Source organism: Populus alba, chromosome 6 (assembly GCF_005239225.2).
Source record: "Populus alba chromosome 6, ASM523922v2, whole genome shotgun sequence".
NCBI lineage: Eukaryota > Viridiplantae > Streptophyta > Magnoliopsida > Malpighiales > Salicaceae > Populus > Populus alba.
In genome coordinates this window covers 1,573,728-1,588,982 of record NC_133289.1, presented here as the reverse complement: position 1 = coordinate 1,588,982, position 15,255 = coordinate 1,573,728, and the positions used below count along the sequence as shown (strand labels likewise).

Genomic DNA, 15,255 nt, shown 5'->3' with positions numbered 1-15,255 from the left:
GGGAAGAAGAGAAGAGAAGAAAAGAAAAGCTAAGGGAGTCAACTTTCCCTTTTGAAAGAAAAAGTGGGGTAAATTATAGATTCATCAAAGTTCCACTTCGATTCCTGTAGATTTCAATTTTTCAATATTATTTAACCTTGTAATTTTAGAAAGTTTCAACATGGCTCCAAGCATTCAATAGTAAATGAATATTGATGGAGAGCTCCTTTTTTTTTTTCTTTTTTTTTCATTTTCTATGTTATTTTGTTCCATGAAACTTATATACTCATGATAAATATATCCCAAAAAAACTCGTAAAAACTAAAATAAATGTAATTGAAAACGGGGTTCGTCGAACCTTTTGGAAACTAAAATATTGTTCAAGTTATAGGAACTAAAATCCCAAAAAGTACTTTTGCAAGAATCAAATGTTACGAAAAGCAAGAACATATATACTTTCAAAGAAAAAGGAAAAAAATAAAAAGGTACGGTGATCTCGTGGTGGATTATTTTTTGTGCCTGCATAGATTATATTGTAGATGTAAAACCCAATTTAAAGTTAACTCAAGTCAAGATTCAGGTCATGAAAAAAAAAATCAACTAAAGTCATTCTTAAGTTTTTTTGAAAAATTAAATTAATTATTGTTTCAACCATTGGTTTTTTTTTTAAAAAAAAAACAATCAATTAATTAATTTAGATTTTTGATCAACTCAATTAGCCTTTTACTTTTAAATTTTATTTTTAATCTAGGCTGATCTAGACTCCAAACTAATCAAGTTCTAGGTTAATCCACTAGACTATATATATATATATATATATATATATATATATATATATATGATCAGGCCCTTTACATAGGCTACTAGATTCATTATGCACAGAAAAATAACAATACGGACAAAGTGAAACAAGCCATTTACATTACAATAAATTTTTAAAAAAAATATATAGAAAAATAGAACATCGTTTACAGCTTAGCTTTCATGATCAATTGTTTACTTATGTAGGTTTAACTAAGCCACCTTTGTTTTTAGTAATGGCCAGCTTGAGTTAGTTAATTATCAATTAATCATGTTGCTGATTGCATGTATCTTGTTTGTCAATATTTCTCTAATCAACACTCGAATAAGTGCGATCCAGCAAAATCACTAGCCTTCCGAAACGATTAATTCTTGTTTTGTTGTATGAGAATTTATGGCTTCTTTTTATTTTATGTCTGGCACTTTACCTCTAATCACTCGATTAATTCTTGTTTTCTCTAATCTTCTTTTTTATTTCGCTAACCTGGCGAAATGAATTTTTTTCACAAATTTGTGACTGCAAATTTAGTCATGAATTCCCATAAAAAAAAATCAAAATTCTAAATTTGTGATTGGTTATAAATCTAATTAAACATTCCCAGGGATTGATTGATTATTATATATGTTTTACTTGCAATAAGTAGAAGTTATTGCAAAAAAAAACAGAGGAAAAAAAAAACGAAAGAAAGCAAAGCATATGATATTTATTCATAAACATAGAGCCATTTTTCTAGCTAAATTAAGTGATTTTACATACTCGAGCATCGAAAAGAGAAGAGAAAAATAATCTTCTGCTCTCCTTACGATCCAAGGTTTGATTTGATCCAAAATCTTTCCCTTCAGATATATGTGCCTCAAGAGTACTTGTAGGACGGTATATTATAATCAAGAAATTAGATCAAGATCATAATATATAGCAATATATATATATATATATATATAGCAAATATATATATATTTAGTATTGATCAGGCCACAAGAATGCACCCATCGCATATGCCCTCTTCTCTTCAAGACTGCCCTTGAAACTTATCCCGTATTCTCTAAGCAACATGTCCACCTTCCACTCCTCCATCTTCTCATAGTCAGCCTTTGTGTAACGAGGGTAATGAAGAGGCATTTGGAATCCTGTGCAAGGATTCATTTCCAGCCTTGAACTCTTGATCATGACTCCATCTGCATGCTCATTAGGGCACCCTACAACCTTGTTACGTGACTGCATGTTATTGTCTTCGTTAGGGTACCCGAAGACATGACATGCTGAGTGAACAAGCCATCTCAAAGCCGCCATCGATCTCCCTTCCTCTCTCCTTCTCTCTCTCTCTTAGGAGAGAAATATTTTCTTGGATTTTTAAAGCAAGGTGTGGAAGGATGTACCATGTCTATTTATACAAGGGTTAGGCATAAGAAAGGACAAGATTTTGCCCTAATAAATGCATTCGGCGAAATTTAGAAAATTAAGAATCCCATACGATTGTTCTTGAGTTATTGTTTGATGGTGATTTGGTATGCCAACGTAGGCCATTAGTTTTCTTGCTGAAGTTATGTGTCTGTTTTTCTTACACCTATATTTGAGTTGCGTGTCGATGATATTTTAAGGTGTTTGATGTCATGATCAATAATGCTGTGTAGCTTTACATGCAAGTTTTCCAAGACCTACCCCATGCCTAATCAATTGGAGTGTGACTCATGATATCTATTTATTTATTTATTGAGCCATTTACGGGCCTTGCTAGGCGCTTAGTTACTCAAAAATTACGATGCGTTTAGAGCAACTCCAAAGTTTCCTACATGTAAAGTTAAAAATAAAAATAAAAAAATATATTATTTTGATTTTTTTACTATTGTTTTACATGCTTCAAAGATAATGCTAAATAGAATATCAAAATAAATAAGGCCAATAAAAAATAAATCAATTAAATAAAGCCACATAAAAAATATCAAACTCATTAAAATAAAATAAAGCAACTATCTCTCTCTCCAATACAATTTACTTTTTAAATGACTTTTTATTATAAAAATACATAAATAATAAAAAAATCATATTTATTTATATTATTCATAATGGTGTTATACTCTTCGTAAAAGCACCTTCCCTGGAGATGCTGTTGGTGTCAACAATTAATTAAGTATGGATACAAATATAAGAGGACAAAAACCTAAGTCAGCAATACAGCTGCGGGTCCTGAAATTCATGGTGTTTTGGACTCAGTGATTTACGCGAAAGCTTATTTATTGTAAACCATTCTACAAGTTTCAATGTATTGCATTGTTTAGGTGCTTAGATACGGGATATTTTTGGTTAGCTACATGTTTTTTAAAAAACAATATTGGTTAAATAATATAATTTAAAAACAATTGATGAAATAACATAGTTTATACATATTATAATTGAAAAACACAATATTCAAATTTATTGTTATTCAGAAACATAATATTTTAAAAAATTTATGAAATGGAACAGCATAAATTATAATAAAAAGAAAAGAGAGAAAAAAATTAAACAAAGAAAGAAACTTTAGAGGTACACCGAATCTCCGATTATGACATCATTAGAAAGATATCAAAAAAATAAATTCAATGACACCAAAAGAGATCACTAATGATGACCCTAGTGTGCCATTATTTTTATTTTTTTTGTCATTGGGTTTATCTCCTTAAGATATTTTTAATGATATTGATTATGTCAATGATGACTATCTTAAAATCCAACTTGAAATGTAAAACAAATTTGAAGTAATATCTAATGATTTGTTTTTTTTATCAAATTAGTATTTTTAAAAAAATATTGATAAATAATATAATTTTAAAAAATAGATAAAATAATACTATTTGTATATATTATGATTGAAAAAACACAACATTCAAACTTGCACCATTTAGAAACATTATACTGTAAGAAAACAATATATGAAATGAGCTTCACAAATTACATTGAGGAGAGAAAAGAGAGGAAGAAAGAAATAAAGAAAAAAACCTTATAGACATATTAAAACTCTGAACTATGACATAATCAATATCATTAAAAATATCTTAAGGAGATAAACCCAATGACAAAAAAAAATAATAATAATGGCACACTGGGGTCATCGTTAGTGATCTTTTTTGTTGTCATTGTTATAACCCAATTTTTGACCATTTTTATTTTTATTATTATTATTTTATTTATGGAAAAGGATGAAAAAAAGTGATGAAAAAAAATAATGATGATGATGAAATAAATAAAGAATGAATTAAATTTTGGGTTAAGGGCAATATGAATGGAAGTTTTGGGGTTTTATTAAACTTTGGAATTAATCTAATTAAGTTTGGATTTAATTCATCCAATCAAGGATTTAATTGAAGAATTGATAAATTTTTAGACTTAATTAAGCTTGGAATTAATTTAGTTCATCCAATCAAGGGTTTAATTGGAAAATTAATAAGTTTTGAGACTTAATTAAGCTTGGAATTAATTTAATTCATCCAATCAAGGATTTAATTGGAGAATTGATAAGTTTTGAGACTTAATTAAGCTTGGAATTGATTTAATTAATCCAATTAAGGGTTTAATTGGAGAATTGATAAGTTTTGATACCTAATTGGACTTGGATTTAATTAAATTAATGAAATCAGGGACTTAATTGAAGAAATATTAATGTTTGGGGTCCAAATTGCGAAATTAAAATCCAAGGATCACATTGAAAAAGGCGCGCAAATACAGGGGGTAATTACAGTTTAAAACAGGGGCTTAATTACAAAACTTTTAAAACTGCATGGGTCAAAATGTAAAACGGCCGGTTTTTATCTCCAAACGGCGTCATTTTAAAGACACTGTCAACTGTTCATCTTCTCCTTTAAGCCAATGACTGTTGCTGCAGTAATGGAGAAAGAAACGTTGCAACAGTAATCGTCGTCCGTTGGCCTCAGTTATGAGCGCCTTAATGGTGGCCGATTCTCAGCCTACCATCCGTTACCAACCCACCAAGTTCTATATAAACCGAGCTGCACCAAAGAGCAGGGGCTGGTTGGAGAGTTAGGGGGGAAAAGACCCAGGGAGAAGCTAAACCCAGACACGAAAAAACCAGGGAGAGATCGGAAAAAAAACTGCTGAAAAACCAAAGGAGGAATCACAAAACTGGGGAAGAGGGCAAGCCGTGAAAAAAAAATACCCAGGAGAGAGCAAATAACAAAGGAAAAACCCAGCATAAACAGGGAAACAAAAACGGGAACAAGGACTCAAGCAAAAATCAGAAAAGGCCTCAGCAACACAGGGACATGAATTAGCCTTGCTATTGTCTTCGTTCCTGCACATAAAAGGAACAACCCAGAAATCAGTCAAAATAAATCCAGCCAGCATCTTCATCATCTCAAAAGCTACTGGAACACGAAAGCAATCGGTGAACACAGAAATAAAGAAAGGAAAGGAAAAAGCAGAGCAAGAGGAGGCAGCGTCGTTCGTCCAGCACAGCGCCATCGCCTTCATTCTGCTCCCAGGCAGTGTCGACCAGCCAGAGCTTCGCCATCGTCTCCATCGATTCCAGTAGACCAGGTAAGCGATTTCTTCTTCTGTAGTATTTCAAATGTCTTTTACACTGTGCAAGTGAATTTTAATTCACTTGCACAGTGCAGCAACACGCGTGCTGCTGAGCCCAGCCGGGCCACTGGCTGGGTCCAGCCCAGCCCCCACATGGGCTGGCTGGGCCCAGCCCAAAAAATAATAATACAAAAAAAAAAAAAAAGAGTAGAAAAAAATAAAAAAAAATGTATATGCATGAATAAAAATAATATAAATTTATTGGTTTATTCACTGACGCTAGAGTCAGGAATAAAAATACCGGTTTAAATTTATATTATTTTTATTCGTTATGTTTTATTTTATTTAGCTAGAAAAATAAAAAATGTGTGCATGCGTAAAAATAAATTTATTTTTATTTATTCTCTAGTGCTAGATTAGGGAATAAAAAATATATTGATCTAATTTATGTCGTAGCTACGAATTTTTACCAACGCCAGAGTTGGAATTATTCGAGCTCGAATATTCACTGGCGCCAGAGTCAGGAATATTATAAACAAATCATCATAGCATAAATTAATAAATATTTAGCAATTTAAGACAAAACCAGCAATGCAGTTTGCCTTAGGCAGAACATTTAAGGGGTGATAATATCTTCCCTTTTACGTAACCAATCCCGAGCCATAGAATCTCTGTTGACCAGTTAGGGTTCCTAGTGACCATAATACTAGGTGGCGACTCCTCAAACAAGACCTTTTTCCCCTAAAAGAACCGGATGCCAGAAATCTGTTCTTTTTCCATAAATAATTAGAGAATTATTTTATGGGCCGCCGCGATGTCGGGTGCGACAGTCATTGAATTTATTTTGTTGATATCTTTCTAATGATGTCATAATCGAAGATTCGGTGTACCTTTAAAGTTTCTTTCTTTGTTTATTTTTTTCTCTCCTTTCTCAAATCGTTAGATATTACTTCAAATTTGTTTTACATTTCAAGTTGGATTTTAAGATAGTCATCATTAAATGAATGTACTCAAAGTATGGGTTTTCAATTTAAAATAATAGTTTTAAAATTCAGCCTAATCTAATGGGTTAACTCGAAATCTAGTTGATCTAGGGTTAAAACTAGGATGGATTTAACAAAAATAAAGAAAAGCAAAAGCCCAGGTGACCGGCTAAAAACCGAGGCTGACATGATGACCTTGTAAGACTCGATCAAGAACTTGGATATAACTTGTTAACTATTTATTTTATTTTTAATAAAAATATCATTTTGTTTTATAAAAAAAATTAAGGGTTAATCCGAGATAACTTAATAATTCTGTCAAAACTCAGTGATCTAGTCAGAACCTGTGACTTGGACCTTGAGCCAGGTCAATCATCGGATTGGATTCAAAGAATATATTTAAAACTTGTGAAAGGGGATTTAGATTTGTTTCTTAAAAAAAAAAAAAATGAAAGTGAATTTTGTTTTAGTATGTAAAAATAGAATAAAATGTATGTTTATCTTTAAAACTACGATAAAAACAAAAATCAATATGGTTGATTTTGCCGGGTAAAAAGTTAGAATTATTGCAAATACTGGAATGTGGGCTGAGCAGTCTCTAAAGCGCAATTGTGGAATTCCCAATGCACGTATCTAAGTGATTTTTAACTGGATTTCAATACTATATAAAAATGGTTCCAAAATACCATAATTACTATAAAAAAAAAAAAGATTTTTATTTAAAGCATTGATAATGTGAGATTAATCCCATTCAGAATTTTGGAATGGACCTCTACCAGTTTTTTTTATTATTATTTTTAATAGGCCACTAAAATGATGAGAGATGCGTTTTATAAATTAGCTAAAAAGATTTAGTTTAAAGCAGACACACTCATCACTCATGCAAGGATAGGAAACTAGAAGCTTAATGGCCACGCACTTCAAGATTAAAATCTAGGAACATGACTGGCCCTACGGTCCAACCTTATCCCTGCCAAGAATGAACCTCGAGGTGTGTAGTGTGTGCAAATGCCCTAAATGTTGCCAGTCTACCTGGTTCCGAGCTTAGAGGGTGTTTCTATCAAACACAAAATATATAATCAAGTTTTTTTTTACTATTTATTATTGTTTTTTTCCCTGAAAATTAATCAATTGATAAAGAAAAATAAGCAACATACTAGAAAGTGGCTAACAAAATTAAGTGCACAGATTAGATTTAATTAGCTATTTGTTAGATTAGCTTAGAAGGTTGCCTTCTCCATATATTTTGATCATTTAGAGTTTGAGTGGATATGATGTACTGATAAATTTTTTTTATTCGACAATATGAAGTTTTTGTACATTGATTTGTGCATCAACTAAACGTAAATATGTAAAGAAAATCCATTGAACTTAAAAGGCTAGGGAAGGAGCATATTTTTCAGGAAAAAAAACCGGGTAGAGCATAGTGGACCCAGAAGCTTCCTCATTGCAGCGCGCAGGCCTAGCACACTATCAAGCCCAAGCATATAACATGTATTGTGCATGCTAGACGTATAATGAGTCTAGCGCACGCCACACCTATTTTCTTTAGAATTGTCAACTCCTGCTAGTGCCCGACTCATTGGTTTTGGATCTAGCCCGCGTTGCCAGGCCCTCCTAGGTTTAGCATGCCCTACCAAATCTATGAAGTTAGGTATGGTGTGTATTATACGTGGTTGTCGAGGTCGAGGATTTTTGCCTTAGCATCTTGGACATGGTCAGGCACTCCATGCTCACCTAAACCTAATGCCTAGCCGGGTCTGCTACACCTATGGACTTGAACATGATTTAACACCTTATTTCCATAGATTTTTACATGAATCTTTAAGGAATTATTTCTCAACAAATAGATTTAATTAATCAGTTTACAATCCACTTTACAGTGTTAGGTGCATAAAAGTCTCTAATGTCCAACCATGTCTCTTTCTTTTAGCATGATAATTTCAATGGAAGATCGGTGTGAGATTGTGGTGTCTTTGATAGGCTGAGTGAAATATAGCTCACAAATAAAAAAAAAAATTATGAGTATGAAATGAGTCTATATTAGCTCCTTTGCTTAAGTAGAATGATAAAGTTTAGAGGTTCTAAATACATCATGAACTATTTAGGTAAAGGATTCATAATTTCTCCACTCTCAACTTTTATGCATACATATTTTCAGAGTATCTTTTTATAAAATATCATTGTATTCTCTTTCTCTTTTTCACTGTAAAGATATTTACTTACATGTATGAGAATCCTTTTACCTACCATAAAGGACATTTTACAAGTACATGACCTTTAACATTAAGCTACACACATTTTAGTTAAGGAGAGTGTAGCAAATTGCAAGAACCACGTGATTAATCAATTTATCCATCCACATGAGCCTTGCTTTTAAGCACCTTAAATTTTAAAACATCATCAGTTAGGATGTTAGATAAGTTTCAAAAGTTGTTTGGATTTAAAATTTTTTCAAGTTGATCATTATCTTATACTTTATTTTATTAAAGACCGTTCGGTATTGTGATAATTTCTGTTCTTTTATCCAGCCACATAAAAAAATTGTTTAGTTAGTCAAATAGTTTATGTTTTGCATTGTTCCTCGCATATAATTACATTTCAAATCTTGGTTTGTAGAAGCTAATATAACTTGATTTTCATTCACAAAATTTTTATTTATTTTACATGTAAGAATCCATCTTATATAAAAGTTTTAACTAAACACATATCTTTTTAAAACTTACTTTGTAAATTATAACTGAAAAATATTTTTAAAAACCTACTTTTAAAAAAATATAATCACAAAAATTACCATAATATCTAAACACAGTTAATTAAAAAAAATAATGAAATTTAAACCAGTGTTATCTGAACATAAATGGTTCTATTATCATGTAAAAATCAATAATCCAACCTAAAAATTCAAAAGTTTTTTTGGAACCTTACACAAAAAAAAATTAGCACAAGCCAAAAATTATTTAAAAATCTGGCATAGTTTCACAAGCTGCAAGCATTATTTGCGACACAATAAAAAAACATATACGTAAACCCCCAAGTCTCTCCCAAAACAACCACAATTTGCTAGTTTTTCAGTCACAACTCAATCCCAACTGAAACAATTAAACATGAAATACAACTACATCCATATTATATAATGTAATCAACACAAAATTTTTAAAAATAATTTTATATTATTTTGTAACAGATAGAATGGGATATACATGGCGCTCTCATTTTTCTTACCACTGAATATCTGCAAACAAATCCTTGTTTGTTGTTGTTAACGAGGCAGAGAGAGATAAACTGATAAAGTTGTGATGGGTGGTGGAGCAGGGGTGGCGCCACCAGAGGGGGTGGACAGACAGAAGTCAATAATAAATAACGCCGCTCTTGAAAAGCCACCATTTCTTGCTTTTCAATGGATCTCTGTGTATGACTTGTGTCTTTCTCAATTCTATAAATGTCTTTCCCTCCTTTCATTTATTCCTTAATTATACCTCTGCTTCTTTAGATTACCGCTGCAAAGCTTCTGTCCAGTATTAATTACTGACTACTCTAAATTAATAACCCTAGCTATTGCCTAATTCAGCAATAATTTCTGTAAAATACTAAAACTTTACCCCTCTCCTCCACTGCAAACTGCATTCGTGTCACGTTGACTTTACCTGCAAACATTTTTCAATTCAATCCAGTGGTCTAACTTGAATCCATATTATGCTAATTCCATTGTTCTAGCATTTTACGGGTTGATCGGGTGGTAAATAATTGAATTTGATCAATTTAATTTCTAATTCAATTCAAAATAAAATATAAAATCAACTGTTTATTGAATTGGCTCACCGAACAAAGCCAAATTGAGTAACAAATGGCTAATTATGTTATTATAGACTCCCCAAATGTTTTCGTTGTCAAAACTCTTAATGTTTTAGAAAAATGATAAAATAGCAAGAAAAAACTTTTAAAAAGTATTTAACAATAATTCGATTATAAATTCAACAATAGATCTCACTATACTAATGTAATTGTTCATGTATATCTTAAAAATTAGATTAATGTGAATGTATGTGTTAGTTTAGACATATTTCGACTAATTCTATGATATCCTTGAAGTCAATGATTATATAAATCTCTAATGACCCTGAGGTTTGTAAAACTCGAACTAGTGATCTCTGAGAAACAAACTCAAAACTTGATCATTTAAATTACATCTCTTAGAATTAAAAAAATAAATCCGAATGGTTTTCTTAACACCAATGGTTAAGGGATAGCTAGCTAGACAACATTGCATAATCAGCTCCAAAGCATAATTAATTTTTTTTTGATTAATTCATGGAAGGTAAAAATTCGAATTTGGATGGACAATTAGAAGCCATCGAAGTCTAAAATTTACTAATTGATATGTAATTATGGAAAGGTGAAGCCTAAAAAGAAATAGAGTGCATGGGGCGAGTGGAGCATCATTTGATGTGCCCTTAATTTCCTCCTAAGTTTCATTAACATCGTTTCTAGCATAATTGCACCCTTCTCATCATTATTCAACTTTAGTTACATGATTTCCATTTTGGCTCCTCGTCACTAAACCTTTTTTGTGAAGTTTAATATAATCCATTTCTAAAAATAATCTAATATAAAACCTCATCAGACAATAAATTTGAAATAAAATTAGAATTAGGTGAAATGATTAATTTTAAAAAAAAATTAAAAAGGTTTAAAATGATTTTTTTTATTAGATTTTACCTAGATTTATTGACTCGATGATCAACTTGAGTTTTGAGTGGGTTCACCAAATCATTCATTCTCTTATTTTTTTTTTTTTTTCAACTTGGATTAGAAAAGTGTGGGTTAATCTTTTTTTTTTTTTCAACTTGGATCAGGTTAACCCACATGACTAGCTTTAATATATGTTATTGTACAAAGGATTACCTTAAAAAAATACATTTCAAGTTTGTACAGAGCAATAAGTTTTCTTTTCATCAATTAAGTAGCCAATTGAAGTCCCCTGCTTTTCCCAATTTTATACAGACGATTAAGAGTTTAGTTATCGGAGACATTCTAAGAAATTTTGTGCTAAACATTGGCTCTGGTAACTCAAGGTCTCTCTAATCAATTACACCGCGTAAGGACTGGATTCACGTTCATATATATAATATAATGAAATATAAACAAATCTTTTTTAATGCATGATTCGAGTAGAAAGCCATTGTTTTTATGCAGCTAGTGAGGTATCTTCGGATTGATTTTGGACTCTGTGTAAATACTTGCGTGTTATAAATTTGGTTCAGCTCCCTTAGATTCACTTCCTTTCCACCCCACTCTACCATGGCTGTAAATGAGTAGTGCTGTGTGTTCCCCAGGCTCAGACACATCATAAACTCACTGCTTGCTCTATGCTAGCTAGCTAGCTCTCTCACATATTAATTTCTTGTTTTATTTAGTACCAAAACGTTGATCCTGAACCCAACTCAACACTCCATTTTGTCAATGTTCTTAAGCTAACAAATCGATCTTGATCTTTTCCTTAAGGGTGATGTTACTTATCCATGCAGGACCTTAATTTCTTCTCCTGATCTTACATAGTTCAAGCATATACTACGTATATCTAAATCCCCATATAGATTTCTTCTATGGACTTTCAATTAATTTTATATATATGAATATGCAGGCTCCTGGTCTCAGCATATATGGGAGGAGAGCTCAAAATGAGAGGTGGTGATCTGATCAGGCCAGGAAGATCTTGCATACTCTCAGTGGCTGCCATTATTAGTTCTTTGCTTGCTGTGTTCTCTGGTAATATATACCAGCTTCTTTTCCCTCTTCCATGTCTATATATACATTTACACATATTTGTCAAATAGTGACGCTAAGCCTAAAAGAATTTAGAGCTCGTGCATGTTATGTCAGAAAACAATTGGGAAAAGGGATCATGAAACTTCTGGGCATGCAGGTAGTTTCATTCGCACAATTACTTCATTATAGCCGGAATGCTTCTTCCTTTTTAGTCTACAGAAGATATCTACCATAGTATCATGCATGCAAGCAGCCTTGCAAGTCTTTTATTCATGTAAACGCAAAGAGATTTTTTGTTTTTTTAAAAAAAGAAAAAAGAAAATTAAATAATTAATTTAGGTTAACGTAATAATGCAATAACTCATATCTTTTTATGAGTTTGTTTTTAGACCGGGTTTAACAGCTGAGATTGAAGAAGCATTGCTAGTCTTTTGTTGTTCCACTTCCATTGTCTTGTAAAAGGTCAAAATTAAAGAGATCGATGAAGGGGCAAAAAGAATAACATTTTTAATTCATTACCACCCTTAATATCTTAATGTTTTAGTGAAATTAATTTTCACTTTTTGTTATATATATATAGATTTGATTTGAATTGTGTAACATTTTCATGACAATGCAGTGACTGAGTTATTTCATTTGCAAGCTGATAGTGAAATTGGCTCTAGAAAACCAGTCTTCTACAAGGAAAACAACACCAATTTTGCCAGGAAGCTACTGCAGATACCTGGTAAAATGTCTCCTCCTCTATATCCCAATCCTAATTTTGTACCCTACATTTTTTTATTGCTGTTCTGTTCTAATCCAAAGAGTTAGACCATTCATCATTTTTTTGGTGGGATATTCTGAGCACATTTGTGATAAAAGTATAAATCTGGCTCAATACATTTACAAGAGTCATGAAAGCATGACTCAACTGTCAATCAAAACGACGTAAATTCAATTTAAAAAAAAAATCAATGGTTTTGATATGGTTAAGTTTGACTATATCATCCAGGTCATGTGTCAATCTGTAAAAACACTCAAGATTGGTCAGGTTGATGTCAAACCAGTTCAAATTAAATTTTTTCAGCCCGCTGAGTCGCGTAAGGTTTAATAATCATAGGAGATTTTCCCTTTTTTTCCCATTTCTTTCATTCTTTTTTACGATGGAGTGTTAGAGATTTCCGTTTTCTCTTGTGAAAACAAAAGTGTGTTTCAATTCCCATGCCTACCTTCCTTTTCTTCCCTTTTCGTTTTTTTTTGGGTAAGGGGCTACTGTGCCCTTTAATTACAATGAAATAGTTTAAAATCTAGGGCTAAGTTACCTTGACTTATTTGAAAATCTAACAAGTCGAGGCATTTAAATTGTTGAATTTCCTCTGTTCAAGAAGAGAGAAAAAGGAACCAATGGTTTTCAAGCCCCCAACTAGGCTTAGGCTTGAGGCCTCTTAAATCCTCAAACAAATGGCGTCTTTAGACAGGGCAGGCTCTTTCATCGAAGCCCAGCATCATTCCAGAGCCTTCACGGTTAAATTTCTTGCTAAGCAATAACATCTTGACGAACTAAACAAAACTCAAGTGACAAATCTCTTGCAATTTGTGATCTTAAACAGATGCTGGGAGTGCGAACCGCATAGGCACAGCTTGTTCAAAGGATGGCATTGATATAGTTCAAGGCTCAACAGCTCCTCTTCCAAATGGCATTCCATCATACACGGTTCAAATACTGAATGTTTGTGTCTCCGGTTGTAGCATATCAAACATTCATGTCAGTTGTGGATGGTTCAGCTCAGCCAGACTGATAAATCCTAGTGTGTTTCGACGAATTTACTACGACGATTGCCTTGTTAATGATGGAGAACCTCTTGGCCCTGGAGAGACCCTCTCCTTCCAGTATGCTAACAGTTTTCTGTACCCCTTATCCGTCTCTTCTGTTGCCTGCTGTTAAATCAATGGGTGGAGTGTGGAATATGTTACTTTATTTTGCTTTACTGTGTGGTATTAGCCTTCTTTTCAATATAATTATTGTGTCTGATTGTGTCATGAAAGAAACAATACGATAAAATGCTATAATCTTTGATGGAGGATAGTGGATAAAAATGTGTTTGCATCAGAAGATGAGGTTTTTGACCAAAAGATAAGGTGAACACTGCAATAAATATGAAAAATCTCTTGAAGTCAGAAAGATTTTCTCATCTTCGTACAATTCAACAGAAAGGAAAACCTGTCAATCTAGTATGAATAATCATAATTAAATTCAGAGACACCAAGCATGACAGAAAGCACTTGAGAAAGAACATAGAAACTGCCCCCAAAGATAAGAAGAATGAGCACTGCAGTAATGGGGTTCTTGAGCAATTCCCCTATAGGTTCGAAGATTGTGTAAAGAGCACCTGTGCTTACAGTTAATGCATAAAGTGCATACCTTCTCACATTCTCCCAGAACTCTTCCATTAGAGGCCCTTCAGGACCTAAAGCCAATGCCTTCTGATCATCCATGGCCATTAGAAACCACACAATTCCTACAGACACAGCTCCCAGAACAAGAAACCTTGAATGCTCATTTTTTGGGAGCTCCTGTTTTATAGGTGTGAATTCAAGCAATACTGCTGACTTGTCTATGCGCTTTCTTGCAGCATAATTTCTCGTAGGACATGCTAAAGTTTTTCTTGATGTACCTGCAGCTGTTTTCGCAAGTATTACCGATGGATACGTGGGATGCTGAAGATGGGGTTTGGCTCTGATTGGAATGAAAGCGGGAGAATTTGAGGTTGGGTGGGTGAGATTGGTGCATCCCAGGAGGTGAAATTTGGATCTCATGGTCTTCATTTTCCTGATTTTTTCTTGAACTTTAGACCGTACTGCTATGCAGCCATGGAAGACTTCAGAGCTCTACAGTAATTCAGCATTGGAATTCCAGTGTGTGGCTGTATTTATTTATGAACGCACCTTATCCACTGCAATCTCTTATGGCTAGAATGTAGGGGTCCAAATTCAGTGTGGATGCTAACATTTTTACACACCTGGAGCACCTATCATGTATTTGTCAATTAAAGAAAGGGACTATCATGCCATTAATTTGTTCTAAAAATAAAAATAAAAGTCGTTCGGTTTTCACTGTTATCTCAGAATCATGGAATTGTGGATTGGAAACAGTGTTATAATGTCTAAGCCTTTCTTCACGAAACATAAAATGTTGCTTTTGAGGATATTTTTGTATTTTTACAA

The 15,255-nt window shown here is 32.7% G+C and overlaps 3 protein-coding genes across 3 annotated transcripts; 1 reads left to right on the top strand and 2 right to left on the bottom strand.

Moving 5' to 3' along the window:
• Window positions 1-1,738: 1,738 nt before the first annotated feature.
• Window positions 1,739-2,071, bottom strand: LOC118052890 (uncharacterized). Its single transcript, XM_035063977.2, has one exon. The coding sequence runs from the start codon at window positions 2,069-2,071 to the stop codon at window positions 1,739-1,741; it is 333 nt and encodes a 110-aa protein (XP_034919868.1).
• A 2,412-nt stretch (window positions 2,072-4,483) lies between these two features.
• On the top strand, window positions 4,484-14,078 carry LOC118052889 (TPD1 protein homolog 1). The gene is made up of 4 exons (XM_035063976.2): window positions 4,484-5,311; window positions 11,924-12,048; window positions 12,668-12,775; window positions 13,641-14,078. The coding sequence occupies exons 2-4, from the start codon at window positions 11,943-11,945 to the stop codon at window positions 13,973-13,975; spliced, it is 549 nt and encodes a 182-aa protein (XP_034919867.1). The 5' UTR covers window positions 4,484-5,311; window positions 11,924-11,942; the 3' UTR covers window positions 13,976-14,078.
• An 87-nt stretch (window positions 14,079-14,165) lies between these two features.
• Window positions 14,166-14,983, bottom strand: LOC118052888 (uncharacterized). Its single transcript, XM_035063975.2, has one exon. The coding sequence runs from the start codon at window positions 14,854-14,856 to the stop codon at window positions 14,260-14,262; it is 597 nt and encodes a 198-aa protein (XP_034919866.1). The 5' UTR covers window positions 14,857-14,983; the 3' UTR covers window positions 14,166-14,259.
• Window positions 14,984-15,255: the final 272 nt, after the last annotated feature.